At 40.1% G+C, this 23,367-nt stretch overlaps 2 protein-coding genes across 3 annotated transcripts; one reads left to right on the plus strand and one right to left on the minus strand.

Annotated features, from left to right (window-relative positions):
• On the minus strand, positions 1–15,355 carry LOC110974932 (uncharacterized). Of its 2 annotated transcripts, none has more exons than XM_022226908.2 (6): positions 15,260–15,355; positions 11,816–12,252; positions 8,454–8,618; positions 7,729–7,935; positions 6,802–6,894; positions 1–5,787 (listed from the first exon to the last, which is right to left on the minus strand). In XM_022226908.2, the coding sequence occupies exons 2-6, from the start codon at positions 12,207–12,209 to the stop codon at positions 5,546–5,548; spliced, it is 1,101 nt and encodes a 366-aa protein (XP_022082600.1). In that variant the 5' UTR covers positions 12,210–12,252; positions 15,260–15,355; the 3' UTR covers positions 1–5,545. The 2 variants fall into 2 exon arrangements, with proteins under 2 accessions (XP_022082600.1, XP_022082601.1); XM_022226909.2 differs by having other exon boundaries at positions 15,236–15,350.
• A 2,652-nt stretch (positions 15,356–18,007) lies between these two features.
• Positions 18,008–23,270, plus strand: LOC110974922 (uncharacterized). The gene is made up of 2 exons (XM_022226890.2): positions 18,008–18,380; positions 21,055–23,270. Exon 2 carries the CDS (start codon positions 21,170–21,172, stop codon positions 22,805–22,807), a length of 1,638 nt encoding a protein of 545 aa, XP_022082582.2. The 5' UTR covers positions 18,008–18,380; positions 21,055–21,169; the 3' UTR covers positions 22,808–23,270.
• Positions 23,271–23,367: the final 97 nt, after the last annotated feature.

A 23,367-nucleotide genomic window follows, 5' to 3' on the forward strand; every position in this document is an offset into this window, starting at 1 on the left:
TCAATTCAGACGCATTGTGTCTTTTTTAGTATTCCCATGTTTAAAAAAAAACAAATCTGTAAAAATGGCTAAAACACAAAATGATGTGTCTCCCAAGGAAGATATATACCTGCGGTGATTACATGTAATGGATAATGAAGTAAATACTCTATGTGTAAGAAGGCCCAAATCTCTCTGCTATACTGCACTTCAAAACTGGGTTACAGGAATTACACGGGACTGGAAAGGCCTGTCAAGAAAATTTGGCAAAATTGATACCATCTGAAGTAACAGTTCTTATGTCAAGTAAAGTCAGCAGTTACAAAAGCCGCAGTTACAAAAAAAATGTATGCTAAAGGCTTTTTGAACACATAACAGTTTTCAAAAAAATCAACTGAAGATATTTCAACATACCTGACATTTCACAATTTTTCAAGGAAAATGGAAGATTACCACATTCTAAATAAAAGTGATAATTTGGATCCAACTTCCCATTGCATCCATTGCAAGGGTAGCACCTTCCAACCAAGAAAAGTAAAGGAACAACACCATTTCAAACTACCACAGTATGAAGGGTAAACTTTTTTCTGAATTTGTTATTTTATCATTCGTTAGCACCTGTTCATTCTTGCTTTGCTGTACCACCAAGAGACAATGGACAGTTGGTTACTCATGGGCAGAGCTGTTTACAGAGAGTTGCGACATGAGTGTCTCAATTGTTGGAACCAAAATGGTGGATTATGCATCAATGCACATGAAAAATTAGCACATGATGCCTGCATGTTGTACTGCACACATAATGAACAGCTACTTTGTTCCCAACATCTGAAATTTGTGCTACTCAATAAACAGCTCTGCTCATGGGCAGAGCCATGCAACATTTTCTTTGTTTCATCTTTCAGCATCTTCTATTGGTTTATTCTCAAAAGCCAGTTGTTGTGTTCCAATATTGCGTGTGCCCCAGTTTTCTTCCATAATATGTGACCTGTCACCACAAAATGAGCTGGAAGTGGGAATGTTCAAAAATTGAGATATTGGTATTTTTTAATTCAGCAGAAAGAGAGCTCTCCAATGGCATGTACATGGAACACTTAGGGTAAAAGCATAAGGTGACAATGTGACATTATTCTGGCAGCTTTGTGTCTTTGTTTCCAACATTGTTTCAACATTTCAGACCAGGCACGAATAATGCTATAGTCGAAATTGCTGAGAAAATTTGTAAATATTATATGATCCAGTAAAATATTGGGAATTAAACAGGAGACGGGCTACTCTTCCCAAATATTAAAAACCACAAAAATTGACCTCCACTTATGACTTTGAACCCCAAAAACAGGAAAAAGCGGGATGTGACTTTACTCTCAGTTTGTTGTGACAGGTCACATATGCCTTCTTCGATTCACCCGGGTCTGACTATCACCATTGGTTTGATAACGATGGATAATCCTGGTCACACTTTCTGTAGTAGAATTCTATGGATGCCTATATCCATGTAAATCAAATACTGAAGATATTCATCGCATTTCCACCAAGTAACACTAGATGATTTCAAAGGTTTTTATGAATTCTCTTATGATAGCCATACAACGTATATTTCACTATATCTACATGTTCCATGCTTTCACTTCAAATATACATGTACACTGTGTTCATGCAAACAAACTTCAACAAGGCTGCAGACTCATTCAACATGTGAATCTACAGGAGGGAGTGGTCACTACTTATAACACCTCTCCCACAAATAGATTTTCTTTGATTTCAGAGATAACTGATTGATTCAACTCAAATACAGTAATAATAATAACACAGGATTTCTATAGCACCATTCCATCTAAATCATGGCGCTAAGGATAACAATGACCAATGATATAAGGACATTTCAAATTTAGATTGCAAATAAATAATTTTTTTGTTGGTTTTTGAAGGATGAAACAGTTTCCAGTTTCCAATCAAAATGTACTTTCATTTGAATATCATGTACTTGTATCCTTATCGTTTACTTTGCCAGACCTGCCAACTAATACGATTTTGCCATATTTTCTACGGGAATTTAATTGAAAATACAACTGTACCTTTTCTCCCCCATAAAATACGGGTTTTAGCCATTTTGACACGCCTGAAAATATCCTGAATTAACTGTTGCGAGTTTACATGATCCTCAAAAATCAGTTGCAAAAGCAGATTGTAAAATGAAGTTTTTTGCAGCGATCTCTGAAAGACTGGGTGCGAAAACACTACTGGATGGAATGCAATATAATGCATGCGACTGAAATATCTGTACATATACACATGTACATGCAAACAGTATTGAAGTGGGCATTATTTGTTGCAGCTTGAAGTGCTAGCTTCGTGTGCAAATACCATCCTGGAACCCTGCCATCGTTGTGCTGTGATTGGCTGCCAGTAAAATATCAATATTCATGTTGTGTCAGTGGAACTTGTTTCAGCCATTCTTGTGTCAGAGGAAATAGTGACTAACAATCTCCATTATAATGCGTGATAGCATGAATTCCATCGTAAATTAGGTTAGTGAATTTTAGTTTTCTGGATAGAGGGCTTCATGACAACTAGTCACGTATGTTTCAGAGGGAAATTATTAACTACCCATGTCCCATTTTTAAGGTCATTTACATACGTAATGAGGACCATGAGAATTCTTGCCAGGCATGCAGCTGCTTCATTTCATGAAATTTACATCTTATTTCCACTTTTTGGAAATAAAAATTCCTGCCCACAAATAGTTTCATAGTAAGATAAGGCTTTTTCCTAACATGTTTTGTGAAAATAAAATTGAGAAACGATACCAGAGTGGTCAAAACTAGTGATTTTGTGAAAGCTCTTATCGTAAGCGGTAATTTGTTTGCATTTGATGTGATTTTTGAAGGCTCAAAACAAAAATTCATGGATTTCCTGAAGTTGTTAAAAAAAGTGGGCTGTAGTGGAGAAAGGTGTGAAGGTTTTAGATTTACTGAAAGTTTTCCACTAGATTTTTTTCTCTTCCTGACAGCAAGCGCTATCAACCTAATTCAGCCTCAATTATTCCGCATAATCTTACAGCCTTGCGAGTGTAAGAATTCAGTGACTCGGGAACGAAAGACGAATGCAACACTACAGTAAGTTAACATGAAGTTTATTATTGAAACCGAGGTGTATCTGTCATTATAACGTTGCCAGGGAAATGTTACAATTCAGGGTATCTATCCCAAGTTTTACATGTACAACACATGCATGAACCACATGAACATGAACCTTGCTGAGACGCACAATTTCCATGTACATGTACGTCAGTACGCTTGTAACGGTACGCGGTACATGGCTGGATCAGTTTTGTGCATGTAAAACACATAGATCACGCTGTGCAGAAGTGTCAGAAACAACTCATGAATGTCAAACAGAACAATCTAGTTGAGAATCTGGCCAGTCGTATGCACTGTCTCACTGTTCTGGGAAACTTCTAAAATTGAGAAATTTAGTGGAAAAAAGACCAAGAGATTGATTGAAAATGGAAATAGTTTATCATCTTAGCAACCACTTTGAGGCTAAATTTCATATTTGTGTAGCATTTCGTTTCACGATTCTATGGTATTTTATTCGTTTAAAGCCTTCTAAAGCACATACAAAGGGTTCAATGGGATCGTTTGTTAATTTTGTCCAAACAAAGTCTTCAAACCGAGAAGGCTCAACTGAGGATTGGCAGGTTGCTAAGTACAATTCCTTATGGTTCACAAGAATCCGGTCAAGTAACCGCCACGCACGGTCAAAGTCGTTAATTTCCACACATCGAATGGGAGTAAAACATACGAGTAGTGCAGTAAAGTTGTGCAGTCATTTTTAATCGCACTGTTTTTACATGCTTTACATGTATCATTCTGTACCAGATTTCATGGAGACTTCAATTTTTGGATATATATACTGCATAAAATGTCAATGCAACACAAGTGTATAAATTGTTCAAAGAAGCTCTCACGTGGATTCAAACTTTGAGAAGACCAGTCATCGCGTTACAAATCCACAGAAGGGGATGGAGACAGACAGAAGACTGAAATTCATGCCCGGAAAATCCAAAAGCCCAGACATGCAATAAGCATTCTTTATAACAAAGAATTCAAAATTTGAAAACGTGGTTGAATCAGGTGGGAAAAGGGCCAACTCACTCCACAAAACTTGATAATGGATTTCTTAATGAAAAACACAACTTGTGGATTTTCAGAATACAGTTTTGTGATATCAGAGGTTGGCAAGTCTACTGTGCTTTATATTAAATGATTTATTGTGTTCTAACTTCATTTCTGTGAATTGCACACTATGCGCAACACTTGATATCATTTCAGACTTGGAATATACCAACACAGTCTCATACTAACTGTTCATTATATTTCAATGAAACCATTTTCACTGAAGCAAAATTCTGTCTTTTGCTGAAAAGAAGTAAGCACACTCTTGTAACCAGCAGGTGTGGTAATGTCCTATTCAGAGTTTGAGAAATATATATTGTCCTTTAAATGCCCCAATCTCAAAAGGAGAGTTTGAGTTGGTAACTTCACTGCAAAATAGGACTGCAGGTAAGGTTTCTGTCCCTTGTATTGATGCACTACGGGAGCCTAGGCCAAGGATGTAGATATACATGTACATGCTTGAGAATTTGAGATGAGGAATTCACAATGTTTCTGATTTTGTTTAAAGAATTCACTTCAAATCCTTGAACTAATAAGTGGAAGGGGGAAATGACGAATAAACCCCCTAAGCCGCTCTTCATACATCATCAAATGGATGTATGTCATTACCCTGGGCACCTCAACAGGATTGCCTGTCAGGTTCTTGTCCTAAGACTGAAAAGGTCAGATAAACTGAAATATACCTTAAGGCCTTACATAAGCTCAACATTTCCAATAAAAACCTGAAATCAGGCGCCTGCCTGAAAGCTGACATCTCTCTCTCACACATTTGTAAAGCTTAAGTTTCACAAAGTTTGAAAGGTCTTGATGCAGGGAAGAGGATTTTTGAAAAAAAAGGCACACGCATCATGGTGAACCAACGTGTTTAGGGAATATAAATATCAAACTAGTTGTTCAAGTACATAAAATGATGAATTCTAAGTACATGTATCCAAAATGGTAAAATAACACTACATTAAAACCCAAACAATATTACCATTTCTAAAATCAATTCCAAAATATCTTTGAAATTTTAGTGATTACCTACAAGGAAGCCATCAAGGCATTATTTTACAAAAACACTCTTGACAGAAAAATGTCATTATTCATTTAATATGTTGCTGCTGGAGGGGCTATGGATGTCCCTACCTCTGAATACTGATGTGTCTATGAAATAATTTCTTCCAAAACCTTTCACAGGTCATCAGAATTGGGGGGGGGGGCACCAAGGCTGGTTTAACTCAGTAAGTTTCTTGTCTTATCTGGCTTTTTTCAGCAATTTTTGACTACCAACCTGCTGAGAAAACCAGTTTGAGTTGTTCGGCAGTCTGTAAACCACACACACACAGCAAACATGGATAAATCTCCTTGAACTGATCTAACCTATTCACATGACTTCAATCAATTTGTTTTCAACGCCTTTTGCCAGTATGTCTGGTGGCACTCTGACTACCTGTACTTTGCTCCTTAATGCTAAGCACATCCACAGCTAGTGTGAGACCATTGGGTGTCATACCCCCTAGGATATAGAGTTTACCATCCATCATGGTGCTGGTGGAAGAACTGCGGGAGGTTGGGCAAGGAGGTAGTGCACTCCACGTCTTGGTCTCTGGGTCTAAGACTTCACCATTCCTGTGAGGCTCTTTACTGTGCCCTACAATTGGAAAAGGACAGTTGCAATATGAATGTAGATATTTACCAATGCCTGGCTGAGATTAAATCTTACACTTCATTTCATACAGATTGTCCAGATCGATGAGTATCCAATACGTGGCATAACAATGGAGATATCCATGCACTAAAGGAAGCCTATACACTAGCTTTTTTGTTGTTAGGAGTAGCTGAGTAACCATTTTTGTCTTGTGTATTATGCACTTGGGAACTTCTACATACACTGTGAATTTAAAAGACACAGACTATATTAGGTGATCAGTGCTTTGCTGCACTGCTTAACCATTTGCCGCTGGGATTCCGGCTTCGGACACGTATTCTTTATATGCGTGGCCGGGGTCTCCAAAATCGGACAAAAGGAACTTGGCCTTATAACAAAAGACCATACTCATAACAAAAGACCAGGCTGCTGGGCATTACCAACATTTTTTCACTTTCAATACTTGAGATAATCTAGCCTTGTTTTGAAACAGTATGCCACAGTTTTGGGGGCATTTAGCACGAGCGGATTACCACCAGGGACAAAAGCGTTCCACCACCGCAGCGATGAGCCACACAGTACCACTGCAGGGTAATCTGGCCCCTATTGAAAAGAGGTCAGCGACGCTCTGTGCCAGTTTCGTGAACAAAAGAAAATTACATCAACAACACCACACAATCTGGGCTCTTTTTACAAGGCAGCAGGCCTGGCTGAAATACTCCAACATCAATAGATGTTGTCTGTCAGATTAGAGTAGACACCAGACAGTCCTTTGTGTGGGTGTAAGTGTCCAGTAAATGAAGATATGAATTTTTAAAGAATTTTGAAAACAGAAAACAATGATAATGATCCCGTCTCAGCATCATCAACATTGACAAATGCCCCCGGCGCAATGAGGTTAATAAGAATGTTCAGCACATTTGAATTTTACAAGAAAAAAGTACAGTACGGTTCATTGCCTTGAAATGCAACATGCTGTGACAGACATGTGTGAGGTTGCTTCTACGGCACACTTACCCATGCCTCCGACAACTATCACCTTGTCACCAACGACTTCAGCTGTGAAATCTCCTCTCTCATACTGCATAGGTTCCATTTCCTTCCACTCATCTGATCAATAGACAACATCAATCGCTGACTACATGAAACATATACTAACACATCATTCTTATACACCAACTTCTAATGAACAGAGACACCTTCAGAGCCTTTATGGTCACTAACTCTGCTGCAGTGACTTTGTGGCCAACACTTGAGAAATGCATGACACAAAATCTTACATGCATGCTGTCATGAACCTGCCAAACTGCAAATTCTCGGTTTGTGGCCCAGCGTGAATTACATGGTGAAAAGGCTGATTGTTCGGTGGCATACGGCTCTACTCAAGCTTCCACATTCCTGTTGCCTCTTTTCAAAGTGGGGACCATTGTGAAGCTGGTGATTATGATGCAAATTTGGTCTTTTCATTTCTGGGCTACACACAAAGACCAATTACCATATACACAAGAGCCAGGATCTGCCTTCTTTCACCATGTTCGCTCGAGCGTGGGACGAGAATAATAGCTGAAAAGCGGGCTGAGGATCTCAATTTTTACGGCGTGTTTTAACAAGTCCCGCTGTGAAGGGGGCTAAAGTAATTCTTTCTTGATACACTGTGTGTTTTTCCTTTTAACTCTCACAAGATTTTTTTCCGATAGGCTAACCATGCATCTTATTAATAATGAGCTTTGACGATAATTGATCTAAAATTTTGCATAATCATAAAACATATTCATGGCTGTGACCTTACAAGAATTACATGAAATATTGAAAGAAGTTAATAATTATGCCGCTATGGAGTACGGAAGTTTGCTTTCGCCACATTACTAACTTTTTTACTGGAATAAAATATCACACTAATTTATCCAGAGATGAATGTCACCAGGCCAACCAGTTTAAAGTCACCTTTCTCAATGTCATACTCCTCCACCACTTTGTAGAATCCATCCTTAGGATTCTCCTTGAGACCACCGATGCAATAGATATATCTGCCTATGGATACATTGCAGGGGAAGGCACGCTTGGTAGGGACTGGCTGTAGACTTGTCCACTGTCTCTCAACAATGTCTAATACTTCAACGGCTGGGCAGATATTCTTGGCAATTCGTCCACCTATCAAAAGCAACAACAAAAAGTTTGTATCTCTTAAAAAGCTGGCTACAAGCGTGTATTTTTCCAAAGTGTCCCTCCAAAAAAAAAAAACAATCCAAAACAAAACGCTGAAATCTGTTGGTTCAACTTGCTAAAAGTTGCTTAAGCTACCCTCATACTACACATAGGCTTGTGACTGTTGCAAATTGGAGTCACAGCACTTTATAAATTAGTTGAAAAAATGTTGCCAAGACGTCTCAAAACTTGTGTGGGGTTTATCAAACTTTCTCCTAGTTTGTGAAGACGTACACGCAAATTTTGAACATGTTCGAAATTTTGGGTACTTCGCCATTCCAGATTTCTTGCAAAATAGTCTCATAGCATTTGCAAGTGTCGTGCACTGGGCACCAAACCATCTCAAAAATGTTCCGCCAACTGAAAAAAACCATGGTTTGAACCCTGGGCTGGCCAGGGAAGACCCAGGCCTGGACAAAAAGCTATCCCTGAAGAGTTGGCATCTTTGGCAAGATCTGCCTTACCTACTAGATACAGCTTATCTCCCTTTAGGAAAGTGCCCATGGCATAGCGAGGAGTGGGCAGATCAGGTAGGCTTAACCACAGCTTCTTCTCTGGATCCAAGACATTGCATTTCTCACAAGGTGTCGTATCAGGCTTCATTCCTCCGACAACCAAGACTTTGCCATCTGAGAGAACAAACATCAGATTACCATTAAGGTTGCAGATCTCATTTGAAAATAACCACCTCTTGGTCTAATTCTCAATCTTTTTAAAAACTCCATTTTCACGACACAGCTAAACTATGGGAGGCTGAATGTTTTAATGCTAGAGACACTAGTTATTGTTCACACATGTATACATATGTACATGTACGTTGCCACATTTTAGCTGCCTTCCAACAATTCTAATGTGAATTTTAATTGGCGTATATCAAAAATCAGGGAAGGACTATACTATGGTGGTTTTCCAATACTCTGTTTCACCTCCATCCTTATTAAGCTAACACCTTCAAAGTTGGGGGGAGGGTAAAAAAAGGCAAAGCCTATGACAAAGATGGCTACTAGAAAGCCATCCTTGAGGGTAAAAACAAGGGGGTGGGATGTACCATAATTGTCGGAATGTAAGCCGCCCGGTGTATAAGCCGCAGCATGCAAAAGTCGGCAAATTAAGATTTCAAATCGGCGCATATGCTGCACAGCAGTGCTGACGATTCAACCAGGTGCTGCATGCTATAGCACCAGTACAGCATGTCAACTAATGGTTCTACTGTACATGCCATCCAAATAAATTGAGAAAATTGTGAACGAGTATCGCCATAAAAAGTGAATTTGAAGTCCTCAAATTAAAAAAATTATGCAGTCAGGGACATACAATAAGATCTTGGTATCTCAAGTCAGTTAAGGTCTAAAGATTGTTTTATCTCATTAGCAGACTATTTCTTGCCAGAAGAATAGGTTTTTATGTAAAAAAAAAACCTCTGTAACTGTCCACAACACTACATCCGGTTATCTCAAAGATTTTGTGACGCTGATAAAAAAATTCGGCCAAATTGTTTCAAAGTGAAGAAAAAAAGAAGGCGGTTGATTTTTATTTAACAGTAGAAAGAAATCTTTTAGTAAAACACAAAATATCATGGTTAAATGATTATTTGTCTGCAAAAAATACACCTTGAGAATGAACAAAAAGTGGGAAAATAATCACTTAAAATTGTTGCCACAGCAGAGCAAGTAAAGTTTAAGATTATGTACACGTTTCATGTATGTGTTTTGTGCCATCATGACTTGGGGAATTCAATTAATAACTTGAAATCCGGACAACTCAATGTTTAACGCTATTCAAACAGAAAAAAATTGAATTCAGCATGCTAGCTAAGGTTACATGTTATGTGTAAAATGCCCTAACAGGTCTTAGGCCTTCACCTATTGGAGGATTGAGGACTATTTGGGTCAATACATACATGTAACATTCTCATGGGAATCCAAGTATATAACTTTGCACTAGTAGGATGCCTAACCATAGGAAGTTAGTTTCTAGTGAAAGTATTTATGAATGGAAAGCAAGGCTAAGTGTGCACACAAAGTGGTACTGGACTTGCTCTGACCATTACCTGTAACACTAACAGTGACTGGACAACCAGTCAGAGGGGATAGCATGATCAACTTACCCTCCCTAGACCATCCCTTTGCATTTGTTGGTTGGTTATTTCGATGTTTAAACAACTACCCATTGACCAACAGATTGACCCATTGTATTTTCTCAGCAAATGTAAATACTTCAAGGTGATGGGGTCATGTATGTTCCCCTTTTCACACACATTAAAAAGGTATTCTTTCATACTTCAAGGTGATGGGGGTCATGTATGTTCCCCTTTTCACACACATTAAAAAGGTATTTTTTCATACTTCAAGGTGATGGGGGTCATGTATGTTCCCCTTTTCACATGCATTAAAAAGGTATTTTTTCATACTTCAAGGTGATGGGGGTCATGTATGTTCCCCTTTTCACATGCATTAAAAAGGTATTCTTTCATACTTCAAGGTGATGGGGTCATGTATGTTCCCCTTTTCACATGCATTAAAAAGGTATTCTTTCATACTTCAAGGTGATGGGGGTCATGTATGTTCCCCTTTTCACATGCATTAAAAAGGTATTTTTTCATACTTCAAGGTGATGGGGGTCATGTATGTTCCCCTTTTCACACGCATTAAAAAGGTATTCTTTCATACTTCAAGGTGATGGGGTCATGTATGTTCCCCTTTTCACATGCATTAAAAAGGTATTCTTTCATACTTCAAGGTGATGGGGGTCATGTATGTTCCCCTTTTCACATGCATTAAAAAGGTATTCTTTCATACTTCAAGGTGATGGGGTCATGTATGTTCCCCTTTTCACATGCATTAAAAAGGTATTCTTTCATACTTCAAGGTGATGGGGTCATGTATGTTCCCCTTTTCACATGCATTAAAAAGGTATTCTTTCATACTTCAACGTGATGGGGGTCATGTATGTTCCCCTTTTCACATGCATTAAAAAGGTATTCTTTCATACTTCAAGGTGATGGGGGTCATGTATGTTCCCCTTTTCACACACATTAAAAAGGTATTCTTTCATACTTCAAGGTGATGGGGGTCATGTATGTTCCCCTTTTCACACACATTAAAAAGGTATTCTTTCATACTTCAAGGTGATGGGGGTCATGTATGTTCCCCTTTTCACACACATTAAAAAGGTATTCTTTCATACTTCAAGGTGATGGGGGTCATGTATGTTCACCTTTCCACATGCATTAAAAAGGTATTCTTTCATACTTCAAGGTGATGGGGGTCATGTATGTTCACCTTTCCACACACATTAAAAATGTATTCTTTCATACTTCAAGGTGATGGGGGTCATGTATGTTCACCTTTTCACACACATTAAAAAGGTATTCTTTCATACTTCAAGGTGATGGGGGTCATGTATGTTCCCCTTTTCACACACATTAAAAAGGTATTCTTTCATACTTCAAGGTGATGGGGGTCATGTATGTTCCCCTTTTCACACACATTAAAAAGGTATTCTTTCATACTTCAAGGTGATGGGGGTCATGTATGTTCCCCTTTTCACACACATTAAAAAGGTATTCTTTCATACTTCAAGGTGATGGGGGTCATGTATGTTCCCCTTTTTACACGCATTAAAAAGGTATTCTTTCCTCTGACCCTCCTCCTCCCAAAAATCTGCACACACACCGAAGAAATGATGGTCCATCAACCTTTTTCCTAAGTTCATATACAGGCTGTAAACCTCTCCAGGCTTAGTGCTTGTGAAAAGTACAAAAACAATGGATGAGACGAACTATGAAAGTTGGACAAGTATCCCCAATGGGCCACAACATGCTTACTGTACGCTACAGCTGACAACCCTTGTATCCGGTCAGCAAGCGGTTTGATGTCTTTGTTCCACTGTCCTTTCTTATTGCTAACATCGAATGACTCTACCACATCAACAGGGATGGCATCTACTCCAACACCACCAAGGACAAAGATGGTTGTCCCAACAGCAACCACAGCAGTTCCTGCCCTTGCTGTAGGGATGTTGCAGAGACGTGTCCACTTCTTGTTCTTTGGGTTATAACAGTGGAAGTCATCTGTGCCTTTGCCCTGGGCATCTGAGCCACCGATAAGAAACAGCTGACCACTGACTGCGATGACAGATGAGAACACACGCTTGATAAGAGCATTTGTGATGGTTTCCCAACGGTAGCCTGAATCGGCACCTGGCTGAGCTGTTGCCATGGTGATTAGTCAAGCACTTTCTAACTGCTGAAATACCGCTGATCTATAAGGGGTAAACAAAAACAAAAAGTGTCAACAAACACAAATACCCTGCCAAGCCCAATGGCTCTGTTTTAATTTGTGGTTTTATGAACCCCAAATTCAAGTCCTGACTTGTTTTACCATTGTAGAACTACATCTGTACATGCTCCATCCAGATCAATACGCCGTTCAAATCGTATTGCACAGATCAACTCATCACAACCAACAATTTCATATTGTATTGGTTCCATGCCAACATGTTAAAACAGGATAGACAAAAAGTACAGCCGGATTCTCATGGTCAGCATGACGTCGCATGAGCCCCAGTAACACGCAGCCCAATGGCATGGCAAGGCAGTGCACAAGTGAAACAAAGCTGGCAGTCGTCCAATGGTGAGAATAACAGCTATGACGGCAAAATACGTGTATATGTCAGGTGCAATTGGTTGATCTGCCCGACCACCTGACCAACCGCTGCATTTGGTCAATCCTGCATTAAATGCCCAACTTTACTTTTTGGAAACAATCTTTCACAACCGTGAATTACCAGAAAAGGGGCCCAGCTGATGACAGAATTACTGACAAATCCTGCAATATGATTGACCAATGGTGCAAAGACTGAGTGATCACACACGTTGACTGACTGTGCCAAGCCCAGTGGGACTCCCTCCAAGCTATGTTGCGGATGGAGTCCAGAATATGAATGGTATAAAACTGAGCAAAATATTTAATATTTTCAGTATTTTTACCAGTTTCAAGAAGCCAACTCAACGTCTGTAAATTGTACGCATCCTTATCTGTAGGATTAGGGGATTAAGAAAATCTACACACTACAGACAACATGAGTAAAAATTACATCTTTTATTAAAATTTGTCAGAATTTATAAAATGTACAGAAAGTTTCAACTTTTTCATTCTGTTTTTATAAAACTAATCTCAAAGCCCTATGCTAGTGATAACCTGGGAGCCATGCAGACTCCTCTTTTAATCCCAGAAGTAAATGGCAGAATTGTTTTTTAAACGGCAGTCTAGCGTGTTTCTTCTGCTGAATCCAATTAAGGTATTAAAAGGATTCCTAGGGCAATGGTAGGATCCCTATGCCCACTTGAACAAAATTGGTGCCCAATAGCAATGATTAGACATCAACATTTTAAGGACCATTTTGGAGGTGAATTCGGAGGATTTCGATCTGGGGTACGACAACACACAAGCCATTTTAGAGGTGAAATGAATTAGGCCCTAATGGAAGAAGTATTGGACTGCACTATCGCCCGACCACGTCCAAATGTTTAAAAAGGCGATTTGTAGAGTCCCAATTACTCAGACTAGGAACTGTCACTGACTAGTACAGCTACAATCATGGCCAAGTTGTCCCCCCCCCAGCCCTCTCTCAATGTTGGGTCTCAGTGCACGGTCTATGCTCCAACTTGAGATGACAACATTGACCAAGGGAGTGGGGGACCTGGAAAGGATTGTATTGACACGTACCGTTACAAGCCAGGAAATCAAGCAATATCCGTGTATTCTCAAGGTCGGGCTGACGTCACTGATTCCTTATTCTTCTCTCTGATTGGTCAATTGATGGATATTCCATCTTTCACACTTAAAACTCAAAGGGGCAAAAATAGTGTAGCAGACTATGGGGAAACTCTGAATTACAGACTCAAACTTTCAACCTTTACATCACATGTGCCTGAAATTTCACTATTTATGTGCTATAAACATTTCCCACACTGTTTGAAAATGTCATTGCCAAGTACTTTGTATCCCGAATTCCATAAATGCTGTTTTGAAATGCATTTCTCACATATGCGAGTACATGTAGATCGTTAGGCCCTAACAAATTGCGACGGAAAGGGTGGAGTTTCGGAGAATTTCCTGCAAAATATGTTGTCCACAGGCATATTTAGTAATTTCAAACACAGCATTTATGGAATTCGGGATTACAAGGCACTTGTGAACAACATTTTGAGCTGCCTTCGCCGGGTAGAAATATTACCCAAAAACGTTGAAAATATTTCACATTGTAGGAGGACCTTTATACCCTGGACGTTAGTCACAATGCAATGTAGATTACGTCCAACCGGTAACCGGTAGACCGATAAACAGGGCCCGACGAATACATGTACTCCTCCGTCGTATACTGGGCCCTGCCCAATTCATAGGGATTTCTTTTGAAAAAGTTATCCGGGAGCATAACTAAACATCCACTTGATTTTATGAGCTGAAATTGCACCGGTATGTTCACTACTTACGGTGTAAACTATCCGCTAGGTTGTTAATTGTAGAAAACTTGCTTTTTTCTCATTTTAGGAAAAACAGTAGCCCTTTTTTGCCCTTTCCCACTCCGGACGAAGTTTGCCCCACTTGCACAAAACCGACGGCTGTTTTGTCACTTTCGTGTCACATTACAGAGAGTGAGCCGCACTACCAATGATTTGCTGCAAATGTGTTTGACTGGACAGGGAACCAGCCAAGGGAGTTACGTATTAGCTGCGACACAAAACAGCCATAATTTTCTACGAGTACTTAGATCGACAGGTACTCTCATAGATCTGAACGAGATCCGTAGGTGCTGAAGTCTGGGTGCAAACTAGACAAGCTCTAGTACAGGGTACCATTACTTAGCCATACAAAGGAGTCTGTGTAATGAACAAGTCAGGCCAAAATTCGTACAGAGTGGGAAAATGGCAAAAAAGGCAACAGTTTTTCCTCAAAACGAGGAAAAGGCGATTTCAGCTCATAAAATTAAGCGGACGCTTAGTTATGCCCCCGGATGTCCCAGATAAAGTTTTCGAAAGAAATCCGTATTAATTGGGACAGGGCCCAGTATACGACAGTAGAGTATTCGTTGGGCCCTGTTCGCGGGTTTAGGCTAGGCCTTAGGCTTTGCCCAGACATGCCAGAGTAGATGTGAGTGCAATAAATGGAACAACCTCCGACCTCGCGAATGAAAATCTTTCCAACTCCTAACGCAAGGGCAAGATACGGATCCCTTTACTTACTGCGTGCAAGAACAATTTTCTTACCTGTGGTTAAAAATAATATTTACTACAGATTCTTCGCCAAGATGAATAAGCGTGCGCCAACTCAAATGGGCGCTGCCATCTCTGAGTGAACCGGCAAGTAACTGTTACCCTGAACCCACATCGCGAGTACCAAGCAAGTTTGCGGAGGTACCTGGCTGTTGTGAATAGAGCGCCCTCTGTTGTCATAACAGCAATGTATTATTGCTGTGATCCAGAATCAAACTGCCACCACCCCGCGCGCGCCGCCACCCCGCGTAGGCCTACACCTTGTAGCCATTACAGCGATGCTATACACAAGAACAGTGATCAGAATAAAAGCTTCAAATAACGTATCTAGATCTTAAGTTGAAAATGGAAACCCCTACCGATGCATCACAATGGTTCAAGAAAGCTAGCCCATCTTAGAATTGTTCAGAAGCCTGTGTCTCAGCCCCCCCCCGCCCCCAACAATTTTAAATATATATTTATGTTGCTGTAATCTATGCTGGGATCCTTTGTGAAGAAGGGCAAGGTCTTGTCCAGTTCTGAATAAAGCTATGTACCCCCGATGGGGGACTGTGGGCCATGACTCCCTCAAAAATGAAGGTTATCTTTATTTTTTTATGAAAAATTCGGAGAGAAAGACTTTTTTTCCTGCGAGAGAAGCGTGGAAAACCTCAAAATGTATCCTGGCCTCCTTACCACAAAAAGTTACAAAAGAACATATTAAGTTGTTCCCCCCGGGTCTTTGATCCACCCGAGCGTTCTCGCACATTTCTTTAACCGCTCAGCAGCATATTTAATTTGACTTGTCGCCGTCACATACTTCGTCAAAAATGCCTTAGAATTCCGCTTTTGCTGTTACCATCTGCCCTTTTGTGCAATGCGTTGGGATCGCATTGAAATGGCATCGAACATACGCAGAACCATAGACCTGGAGGAGACCTCCTCCAGGTCTATGGTGTGTGTTTAATGCGTCCTTGCAGAACGACAAGGATTTGTTCAGGTGTTTTACAATAGTATCTGTTTTGGTATTCTTTGAGGTATCCATCAGATTGTAACATCGGTATGCAACAATTCTGATCAGTTGGTTATTTGCAACTTCTATGCATAATTTATTTATTCCTTTATATTTTTCCATTCGTATTTAACTTTTAGTGTATTATTTGATTACGGACAATGATTTTAATGTCTGTAACAAGCTAGATGTATAATCATAAAGAAAGAAAATGCCATTTTTGGGTATTCCTCAAGTGTCAATTACATGTACGACGATTTTGTAAGAGATCGTTATGTAATGCGCTCACCGCCTTCGTATTAAGGGCGGATCCAGAACCCCCATTTTTTTTTTGGGGGGGGGAGAATTTATTTGGGGCCTGAGGGCAAAGATTTGGGAATTTTTTTGGAGTTACTTTTCATGGTCTTTCTGAGGGTTGAGGCCACACTTAGTGCTTTTTACTCGCTCTGGGAAAGGAAGGAAAGGACACCCTCTCCACAAAAAAAGCATTTCATTACGTTTCAAAAGATGAAAGATGTTGCCCCTGTGGCACCTGCGCCCCAGAGTCGCCCTTGCTTTGTATTAAGATGTTCAAACTGTGCTTGGAAACAACCAACAAATTTCGGGCACCGCACCGCCAACTCGAATAATTTAGAGTGTTTGTCAGTAACGAGTGGTGATCACAAGGAACTGACTCAAACATAAAGAAGTGTTTGAAGTAAGCTAAATGAATTAGAATCGGCACGCAAAGACAAACACGCACACAAAACACCACTTCGGTGTGATAATACCGTTAGGCAGGCTCTTTTGTTGACATATGAAATGGCTTTAACAACTGTGTTGTTGTCTATCTCTTATGCATCGCCCACTGACAAGGTAGCTTGGTTCCTCTATACAAACCGGATAAATGCACACCTCAGGCCAGTAGGTAACAATTAACAAGACATCAAAATAGACACAGGTAATCAAACAAAATCTGCAGTCTGTAAAGGGAACCTGTTTAGATGGAGGAACAGCCATACACACGGCATGCTGCGCGTTTCTGTTGATTTATTTCTTCTTTCAATAAAAAGAGCCGCTAGTACTCAAGAAAGCAGAAGTCACACAAAAGCACTCGCATGAGTGTACGGATCAACACATGTATCGATCACAGTGTCGACTATCTTTGTCCCAAGCCCAAGAGTACGCCTTACTCAACAGCCAACCATAATATCGAACTGTTAGTCTCGGTGTGTTATGCTGCCAGGACGGGTGTATGTCTGTGTAATGGGCACACCTCATCTATTATTAATAAACAGGATGAAGGGATCATGAAATAAGATCGCCAAAAGATCCACACAACTGTAAAACCTACGATCAAACCGTCACATTTATTTGAGGCTTTTAAATTTCACTCTAATTTTTTTGACATATTTCTAGATTGTAAATTAGCGAAATATATCTTTGATTTCCAATACTTTAGTGCAATCTCCAACTGGCTGTCTTGGAGAAAAGCACAAATAGGTTTATAAAAAGAAACCGTCGTTTACTTGTACTACTTTTTGTTCAGTTTGGCTTGATTGTTTGACAAATTTTATATTTGCCAAATGAGTTGTATTCTACTTGGAAATAGCTTCAATGATTTTTTGTTCGAAAAACATGCTGTGTTTGTTAAACTTTTGGTTATTTCTTGACCCCGTTCAATTTGGGAGGGACCGTCTCCTTGACGACCGACAATAGCGCAGTGCATAGTGGCCTCATCAGCCCACCTTGCGCCCATGTCAGTTCCCCACCAGAGATTAATATACCTGCACGCGCTGTATTGGTCGTGGACCCCATGAAGTATATCATCACCTGTAGTTGACTGACAAGCAGGCACTCGACCAACATGAATGATTGAACGTTAGCCGGTGGATAAACCCCAAAATACAATAAAATCAGTCCAGATCGGGATTATCAGATAACATTTTGGTGGAGGACGCGGTATAACATCGTGTTGGGTCGCGAGCACAACGCTGCAACTTGACACTACTCATAGGAACACTGTCCTCATTAGCGGCAGGCCCTCTTGGCTATCACTGTAGTGACCCACGCCACGTCGTTGACAAATTCAAGTTGGCTATTTCAACCAGGAACTGAACAACAGACTATGGGCCAACTTTAAATGTAAGTACCTTGGAAATCTTTCACATTAAACCAGTCTGTAAGCAGAGCAATCCGTATCACTCATTGCCAAATTAGTAAGTTATTCTTCAAAATAACTTCTTGCTTTCGTGATACTAAGAAAAAGTTAAACTCCCGTGTCTTAGCTCACCCGTATTCACTCCTACGACCACTATTGCAACAATAGATTCAAAGAACCGTGAAACAGATTTCAAGAAGGCAATTCAATCAAAATTGACTTCCTTTTTTTGGTAAGTTCTCATCAGGATAGATGAACATTTCAAACTCAACCTTGACTTTCCCGCCATCTATCTCAATTGTTTACTTCACTTTGAATTCATCTGATTTTTCTTACAATGTCATGTTTTCCCCACAAACTTTCTAAGAAGTTCCGTGATAAAGAAGTAGGACAATTCTAAACAAATCTGCCGATTGAATACAAAAATGTTACCATAACCACCATAACCTTTAAGGATAAGTTTTAAAAGTCAAAACGTCTCTGTAGGCTGTCCCCCGCTACAAAATGCAACCCCAAAGTAACATTCATTTTCACCAAATCTAATTGTCCCAAAATTTTGTTTCGTATCAAATTGAAGCCAATAGTGCTCCTGCTTACACTGAAATTGCATTTGAAGATCATGTTGCATTTTGGAGATATTTTCAATTATGTAACACAACTCATTTCTGTTCTGTCTGATGGATATTTACACAATTAATCTTGCGAGCATGTGCAGTTACTAATTTCAAATCCCTAAATTATCACAAAACTGTTTGGTAAGGGCGCATACCTTACTTCCTTCGAGTTTCTTTCTAGTTCTAAACCTGATGAAACTGATACTTTGTTAAGAAGTCAATAAATGGTTCTTTAATTAGGCCTAGCTGTGTAGTTTCAGAATTGAATGAGTTTAAGAGAAAACAACTTCTAATCATTTAAACTTGTGCCGTTTGCCTCAGTCAATTTGCAACAATGGTGCTGATCTTATTTTTTAAACTTTATTTACTTCTGTAACAACTTTGGACCATTTCAAGATCCTGTTTGTTTGATGGAAAATAAAAGAGGTTTTAATATAACATAAACAGCAGAACCCTGTTGAACTCAGTACATGTATCACTCTGTGAGCCTTTCCAATGATCTCGTTTGGCGTGAACATACTGATTGTTAGCGTAAATTCCTTGAGATAGAACAAAAAGTAGTTGTCTTACGTAATCGAAATTATCTCCGTAATGTGTCATATGATTTCAAAGGAAGTCTTCAGGTTTGAAAATATAACACACTTATCTTGATTTGATACCCCAAACAACAATTTCTGACACTAATTTTGGGAGAAATTAAATGTTACTTTTAGGGTTGCGTTTTATTTGGGACACCCTGTAGTGGGTCTGTCAAGAATTTCATGGGAATTCAGCACTTGTGATTTTTGACGCCAGAGCAAGCATGGATAAAGACAGATATTCATCGTGGATATTGATGGCACGTGTTGATACTTGATTCTCAACTCTCTTTACTTGTTGCACCTATGAATAAAGAATGGGTCGCAGCGGTCAACTAAGATCAGTACCGGTTGTCGAGACCATGGGTGTCTGGTAACGTTTTGCAATTATTCCAGTGAGCGGTTGATAAACGTAATACTGTACAGGGATGGGGGGTAATTGTTACCGGGCAACACTCGATCGGCGACCGGAATGCCGAGTTATCTGTGCGCTGATAATGCCGTTGTTCAAGCTCCTTGTAAACACTTGACAATTTCTGATGCCCAATAAAAAACTGTGTTCATAGATCACTGTCAACATGTATATCATGACGAGGTCACCAAACAGTAAAAGATTCATTCATTCACAGAGGGCAAACTGCACATTATTCTACATAAAAAGATAGCAATTTTTATGGATCGTAAAATTCCATTTGAATTGTAATCCCTTCAAATGAAATATGTCAAAAGTCCTCTGAGGCGAAAAAATCGGGACTGCTAACAAGAATTTTCTTTAGAAATGTGTGTCATTTGCGGCCAGTGGCGTATCCAGGTTTCGGGTTTGGGACAAGATGAATATTTGTTTCTAAAAACTGCTGTCTAACATTTTTCATGAACTGGACCCCCACCCCCTGGATACGCCACTGTTTGCAGTACACTGCTTAGGATTTCTGCAATGTTAACATTTTGATTGACACATAATTCCATGGTTATATCTAATGGATGAGCTCTGGATACGTATGATATGTTAGTCCTGGCCTCTTGGATTTATATTCGTCACAGCACATATAAAGTTTCCATAAACAGTAAGCTTTTACCGTTACGCCATCATAATCCCAACCTTTCAACTAATCGGTTTATCATCTACTGCTATGTATCGGTCTCGATACGCCCTGTTGGTCCAGCAAGGCTCTTCCTTTATTCTGAATCCCTTTGTAGAATTATCCAGGAAAGATATCCCATTGAATCAATAACAAAATCTTCGTGGATCTGTGGTGTTAGACCGAAAGTTGTTGCCGCTGAACAAAGTGTCCAGAACGATGCGATAAAGTGTGTACATTCTTCGTTGACGATATTTTTGAAGTTGTGGTCGAGGCAGGCCTGGAAGGGTTAAATTGCTTCGTGAATATTTTTGTTACTCCACTTGATAATTTCATTCAACATTTCAAGACAGCGCATTAATGTTGGTGTTCTTTTGATTTGGACAGGTGTGCTGGGAAAAACAACCTTGTCATGCAAATACAATGGAACTCTGAGGAACTTCAGATCAAGAGCCAACAGTGCTAGAATTGGGAAGCTAGAAGCAATGTGAATGCCATAAAGATGGCCATCCGTCCGCGTCCAATCAATGGGGGCCCCTGCCCAAAATACCGGGCGTCACCTCTGAGGAAGCCAAAGGAACATCCCGACATTAAAGTGACCAGCCATAAACAGACTGTTCAACACTCAGTTCGTGCCCAGAAACTGGACGAGCGGCAGCTCAGTAAGTTGTTCAAGAGTCTGGATGACCTCAAGATCAAAAGATCGTTGCAGATCGATAAGGAGATATCTGAACAAGAGCAGATTTTGGAAAACCTGAATAATGCCTGGGAGCAGCGGCGCGCTACGCGGGGCAACAGCTCAAGGAGTACTTTCGCAGACAGTGACTTGTCTTCGTTATTGCCAGATCAATTTAAGAGAGGACGTCGTCCTTCTTTACAGAGAAGCTCCAGTAATTTTGACCTGTATGCGTTCATGATGCGGAGGGCAAGTGACCAGGCAGTTGCCCCTTACAATGTCAGCACAATTAGAGGAGATAAAAACAGCCCCAAGAAATCTAGATCTTCCAAGCAATTAAAAAAATTTCCACTCCAAAAGTCAACCTCGATAACACTCAACAAGGATCGGTGTGATTCTGGTTTTGCGAAAGCTGCAGATGTCAATGTCCTACCTGGGAAATCTGATCGGATCAGGATAATGTCTACCTCACCGGTATCAGCTACAAGCCTATCCAGAAGTATGAGCATTGAAAGTCCACCACCATCAACGACCTTTCACGAGTTAAACGTTAAAGACGGGACAGCACCACCTACGCCTCAACGTTTCCCTTCTGGATCTGACTGGCCGAGTCAAGTTGTCAGTGACGTCAACAAAGACGCATCAAAATGCGCGCAGCAAAAGCAACAGAGAACTGCGCATGGAACTAGATGGCCCATTCCAAACAGAAAAGGCAGAGAAGGATGTGAGGGAAAGAGAGATTTACGAGTTGATGCTCATAACGAGGCAAGGACGCATGGATCACTTTTTGGAAAACTAAAGAAGGAGGTATCATTTCATTTTGACAAAGAGGAGTCTCAAAGAGATGCTTTAGGTAGTACAGGTGTTGCCCTAGGCGCTGGAATTATGGAGAAAAATAACATCCTTGAACCATCCCCAGTGTCGTCACAATCTGCCATCAGTCAACAAGAATGCAAGGAACCAGACTGCATTTTTCACAACAAGGCATATCGCAAGACTCATCACTCTGACGGCGATGAGTATACCATTGATGACTACTACCGCACTGTTGGCGTTAAGTCTGCCGTGTCCCCTCTCTTTGTGTCGGCTAGTAGTCCCCGCTCTTGGAGTCGACGCGGAATGGTCCGTCCTCCATCTCCGAACCTGTCCGATTTTCTCCATGATTTCGACCAAGGGAAAACCGCCAAAGACTCATCCAAAGGCAACTCAGCAGAGTCCGGTAGCAAGTTTCTGTCTGTCCGCCGACCTCTTAAGGGCTCGAACCGCGAGAGAATGTTGAAGGACAAAGAAGAAAACGTTCGAACTACTTTCAACCTGATGCGGCAGAAGATGGCAGACCTGAAACCATGCGAGTTTAATCAGAACTACGGCACACCAACCCCAAATTGGAAAATACTCAATCCTTTAAAAATGCGACACAAAATAAACCAGAGCAATCCCTTACATGTCAGATGGGGGCTCTAGCACTCAATGTGAGTTAGGAAACGGATTGGAATATTAATTCTCTGTTGTTTTCTGAAATATTTTGGGCAAAATGCCTCCTTCGACCGGAAGCTATGTGAGAAACTCATTTCCAAGAAAAGATATTGTAGAGCAGTTTACTTTCTATCACCAAACAACAAATTTATGTTTTCAGTGAGATTAGACAATCGCTTATGGGTTGAAAGCGGTATGTGTTGAAGCCACGTAGCGCCATTCCAGTTGTCGTGACGTAGCTCGTAGAAAACTGCATTTCGTTTGGATATGGTTCCATTCTCACAGAATTGAGTAAAACAGTGCACATACTTTGACCTTTTGTCAAATCTTCAACGGAATGATTCTAATTATTAATAATTCAAATTATTACCAAAATACTAGTAATATGTTCAAATTATTGTCATTATCATCCGTTTCAATTTGAAAAATAAATGACAGACAAACAATACAACACCAAGTCTGCATTTCTAATAATGTCCAACAGAAAAGAATAATTTAGGGACGGCTCAACGAGCAGATTTGGCTTAGTGCATGCAGTAAAACCCAGC

This window comes from Acanthaster planci, linkage group LG04, assembly GCF_054643075.1.
Source record: "Acanthaster planci isolate LZ-2023a linkage group LG04, COTS_SCS, whole genome shotgun sequence".
NCBI lineage: Eukaryota > Metazoa > Echinodermata > Asteroidea > Valvatida > Acanthasteridae > Acanthaster > Acanthaster planci.

What these genes read in the sequence shown, in the direction of transcription:
- LOC110974932 (XM_022226908.2), bottom strand. Translation starts at nt 12,209, where the DNA reads ATGGCAACAGCTCAGCCAGGTGCCGATTCAGGCTACCGTTGGGAAACC. An exon ending in GTTGTCAGCTGTAGCGTACA is followed by an intron (nt 8,619 to 11,815) that starts GTAAGCATGTTG and finishes TTGTTCTCTCAG; the next exon opens with ATGGCAAAGTCTTGGTTGTC. An exon ending in GGAGTATGACATTGAGAAAG is followed by an intron (nt 6,895 to 7,728) that starts GTGACTTTAAAC and finishes TCTATTGATCAG; the next exon opens with ATGAGTGGAAGGAAATGGAA.
- LOC110974922 (XM_022226890.2), top strand. Translation starts at nt 21,170, where the DNA reads ATGGCCATCCGTCCGCGTCCAATCAATGGGGGCCCCTGCCCAAAATAC.